General features: G+C 37.5%; 1 protein-coding gene across 2 annotated transcripts in view; it reads right to left on the bottom strand.

Moving 5' to 3' along the window:
- tectb (tectorin beta) overlaps positions 1 to 2,447 on the bottom strand; it is a 4,982-nt gene extending 2,535 nt beyond the window's left edge. The window contains exons 1-3 of one of the 2 annotated variants that reach the window (XM_014032699.1): positions 2,226 to 2,447; positions 2,062 to 2,137; positions 1,177 to 1,367 (exon numbers count right to left, since the gene is read on the bottom strand). In XM_014032699.1, the coding sequence (XP_013888153.1) occupies positions 1,177 to 1,367; positions 2,062 to 2,128 (258 nt within the window). In that variant the 5' untranslated portion in view covers positions 2,129 to 2,137; positions 2,226 to 2,447. Of the gene's footprint in view, positions 1 to 1,176; positions 1,368 to 2,061 lie in introns of both variants that reach the window. The other variant, XM_014032691.1, reaches the window with a different exon arrangement.

Raw genomic sequence — 2,447 nt, 5'->3', positions numbered from 1 at the left:
TAGTAATATAATAAGTCATCACTCTAATATTTTGTTGGACCGCCTTTAGCTTTGATCAAGGTGTTACACCATATTTTGTGATCGTCATAAATTGTGACCAGAGAGGTCGCTGTTGCATTTCAACAACAGAACTTGGCCAAAAATAGCCACAAAGAAGAATATGATACGCCAAAAGTGTAACCCAGAGGTCACAAAATATGACAACTGTTGTCATTTATTGTGACTTCACTGTAGCTTGGTAAATAATAAAAATATTTATTCATAAACTGATTCTGCTCATTGTATACATCCTCTGTCAGAAAAATAACTTCTGATCACTGGCATGTTGACTATTACTATTACTACTACTAYACATGATAATAGCTATCATATTATGTGACCCTATACTAATTTAATAACAGTCACAATGTCAGTGATCAAAAGTTATTTTTCTGACACTAGAGGATGTAAACAGTTAGTATAAATAGTTTTTGAATAAAACTTTTTACTATTTCCTTAGCTACAGTGAAGTCACAATACATGACAGAAATCATATTCTGTGACCATAACAACAGTCAAAAGTTTTTGTTTTTTTCTTCGTAAGTCTTCAGCATATTCTTCTTTGTGGTCATTTTCRGCCAAGTTCTGTTGTAGAAACGCAACAGCGCTCCCTCTGGTCACAATATATGACGGTCACAAAATATGGTGTAACAACTGYACGCATTCGCTGTGACGTTGTTTCGATAAGCTTCCTAGACCTGACCAACTGCCCCCACAGGCTTGTACAGCAGACACTGCATGCTCGAAGACGATGGGTCCCCACTATCCTTGCAGTTTTTAATAACGTGTCGGAMAGTTCTTAACCCAATTTTAGTAGTTTCTGCAATCTCTTCAGATGTTTTCTCTGCTTGATTTGACCCTTCTAAACCAGACAGACATCTTTCCATGACCACAGGATGTGTCTTTCCACATGGTTGTTTAAGAAATGAGAAGCAACTCATTGCACCAGTTGGGGTTAAACAATAGGTTTAATAACCAGCTGATAGATAATCGCCCATGTAGTAATAATCCAATGAGAGGCTCGTACCTGTTTGCTTAGTTAAATCCASGTAGGTACCCTTTTTTTTGGCCAGGCAGTGTAGTTTTCTAATCAACTGAGAAAAGCGGGTTGAAGGTTTGTGWCCGGCTCGATCTTACCTCAGATTGTGTGCCGCAGTACGAGTGGTTTCTGGGTGTCAGGTCTGGGATGATGAAGCGATAATAACCTGGACTGTGAATTCCCGTGTAGCACACCCCACCCAGGGACAGCTGCTCTATTTCCCAGCCGTAAGGACACTCGGGGACGTTGGCAATGATGGCGTTTGGGAAACATGACACCACAACATAGTCTGAGAAACAGATGTGGTAAAGAACATGTGGAGTCCTGTCTCAAAATTATTTGTGTTATTTAGAGTCGGCGTACTGCAACTTTACTGCTTGTGGGATAAAAAATAAAAGTCTTGTTCMTAAAGATTATTTTTTGACACTGTATAGAAGAAATCCAAGAGCATTAACTTTTTTTTAGATTATTACATCATGCATTGCTTTAACTGTTCTCCAAGTCAATCCAAACCAAACACTAAAAGAAAGAACCACAGAAAATGTGATTTATACTTTTTTTTTCAGAATTTCCATTTCAGAATTTTCTTAAGTACAGGAATTGTTATTTGTTGTCGAAAAAACCCATCACTTTTCAGTTTGGTTCAAGGTAAAAACAGTGATTTGATGAAGAGTCTTAGACGTAACCATTTTTGAATTCTGGATCATCTTAAATTTAATTTTAAGTTTCATTCTGCAAAATATGCTGTTTATTCATTTTGAAAGTTTATTCTGTGTTCACATTTAAAAGCCTGAGCACCTGCTCCTTAACAGTTACAATAAAGAAATTGAAGGACATAAAAAGTTTTTTTTTCTAACTGCAGCTTTACTGTCAAAATTTAAATGAACGAGYAAATAATTCAACTGATTTACCATCCCTTCTGGTTAGCAAATTAATGTATATAAAACAGATTTGTGAGACCTGTTGTTTAGTTGAGTCGTTACCTGCTTTTTGTGGCGCACATGTCAGTGCAACAGGCAACACCATCAAAAGAGCACCAAATGAAGCCATAATGAGATACTGCAGAAAAAACATATATTATTCAGATATTACAGCATCGTTCAGAATAAAAAGTAAGCGTTTGTTTTTGTGGGGGAAAATTGCTCACCTTAAGAAGAAAACACCTGGATGTCAGAGGACGCTCATGTCTCTTCAGCAGGTGACTAAAGCATGTGGCTGAGAAATGAGGTTTTATACGAGCACGGGTTCGGACAAATGTCTTTCAACCATTCTCCTGTCTCGACTTTTCCCCCTGACAAGGTGCTTTGAGAGCTCCATTGTGGAGCTTTTTACAAAAGCTCTCTGTGCTGCTCAGACATTGACTTTTAAA

This window comes from Austrofundulus limnaeus, unplaced genomic scaffold, assembly GCF_001266775.1.
Source record: "Austrofundulus limnaeus strain Quisiro unplaced genomic scaffold, Austrofundulus_limnaeus-1.0 Scaffold7, whole genome shotgun sequence".
Classification (NCBI taxonomy): domain Eukaryota; kingdom Metazoa; phylum Chordata; class Actinopteri; order Cyprinodontiformes; family Rivulidae; genus Austrofundulus; species Austrofundulus limnaeus.
Note: the sequence above shows the minus strand (reverse complement) of the source record. Positions and strands in the feature narration are given on the sequence as shown.